Raw genomic sequence first — 1,017 nt, 5'->3', positions numbered from 1 at the left:
AGGATTGGTCAAAACCTACCACGGACACTAATGCGGGCAAAGAGAGAGTTACTCGAGTGGCTCACTAGTCCAGGCCTGACACTGACAAATGTACAGTCGATATGCGACGGATATAAATCGTAAGGAAAATGTAGAGTACGGACCTGAAATGAGAAAACTTTTCCTCTCCATACTCCGCCACGCTCACAGTGATGCCTTTGGGCTGGTACTGTCTCTTGAGCCAACGAATGCCGGCCAAGTTGGTGGTCATAGAGTGCTGGACGAGCATCACATCTCCAATCAGCTGGGTATCAGCGGCATCGAAGAGGACCTCATTCTCGTTACAGCAAAAGTGATAGTCATGCATGTTGGCCTGAGTGGTACCACTTCACAGGAGTCGGATAAAACAGAGTTGAATCACCTTTCTCTGCTCTTCGTTCCAAGTCCAGAACTCTGGATTGTAAGACGAGTCTGCCATGAGCGGCTTAGGGGCCGAGACCCAATTCATTTTGGGGTCGTTGTCAAAGTAGTAACGGCAGAGTTTACGGTATGGGCGGTACTCGAAATAACTGAAAATGATGCAGAGGATAGAGCGACAGGAGACAAATGTAGCCCTCACCGAGATCTCTTGCTCATAGTGGCTTCTAAAATTTCATTGCCGATCGTACAAATGACGTCACGAGGACAGACAGCGCAGTATTGGTTCGGGCTCTCAAAATCGGGTGTCTTGGTGCGGACGTTGAAATCACAGCACGCAGGATCGGGGCGTCTCACGATAACACCTTCAGACTCGAGAACCTAACAGGGCGAAGCGGTCCGCTGAAGATTCTGCGAGATTGAGTCGTGAATGGTACTTCTTTGAGGCCGTCGAGCTCCTCGTTGCAGCGGTCGATGAAACTCTTCAACTTCGGACCGGTGGGCCAAGGCAAAAACTCCGAAAATGGATGGGACATGGACGAACCATACTTGGTATATCTACGTCAAATTGGTTACGGAAAACCACCAAAAGGCACTCACTGATCGTTAAACTCAGACTCG

General features: G+C 49.5%; 1 protein-coding gene across 1 annotated transcript; it reads right to left on the bottom strand.

Annotated features, from left to right (window-relative positions):
- Positions 1 to 8: 8 nt before the first annotated feature.
- On the bottom strand, positions 9 to 932 carry Pmar_PMAR020837 (conserved hypothetical protein; the record flags this gene model as incomplete). Its single annotated transcript, XM_002781574.1, has 5 exons — positions 9 to 143; positions 188 to 352; positions 401 to 548; positions 599 to 777; positions 834 to 932. The coding sequence occupies 5 exons, from the start codon at positions 930 to 932 to the stop codon at positions 9 to 11; spliced, it is 726 nt and encodes a 241-aa protein (XP_002781620.1).
- Positions 933 to 1,017: the final 85 nt, after the last annotated feature.

The sequence above is a fragment of the Perkinsus marinus genome (assembly GCF_000006405.1).
Source record: "Perkinsus marinus ATCC 50983 genomic scaffold scf_1104296941788, whole genome shotgun sequence".
NCBI lineage: Eukaryota > Perkinsozoa > Perkinsida > Perkinsidae > Perkinsus > Perkinsus marinus.
Note: the sequence above shows the minus strand (reverse complement) of the source record. Positions and strands in the feature narration are given on the sequence as shown.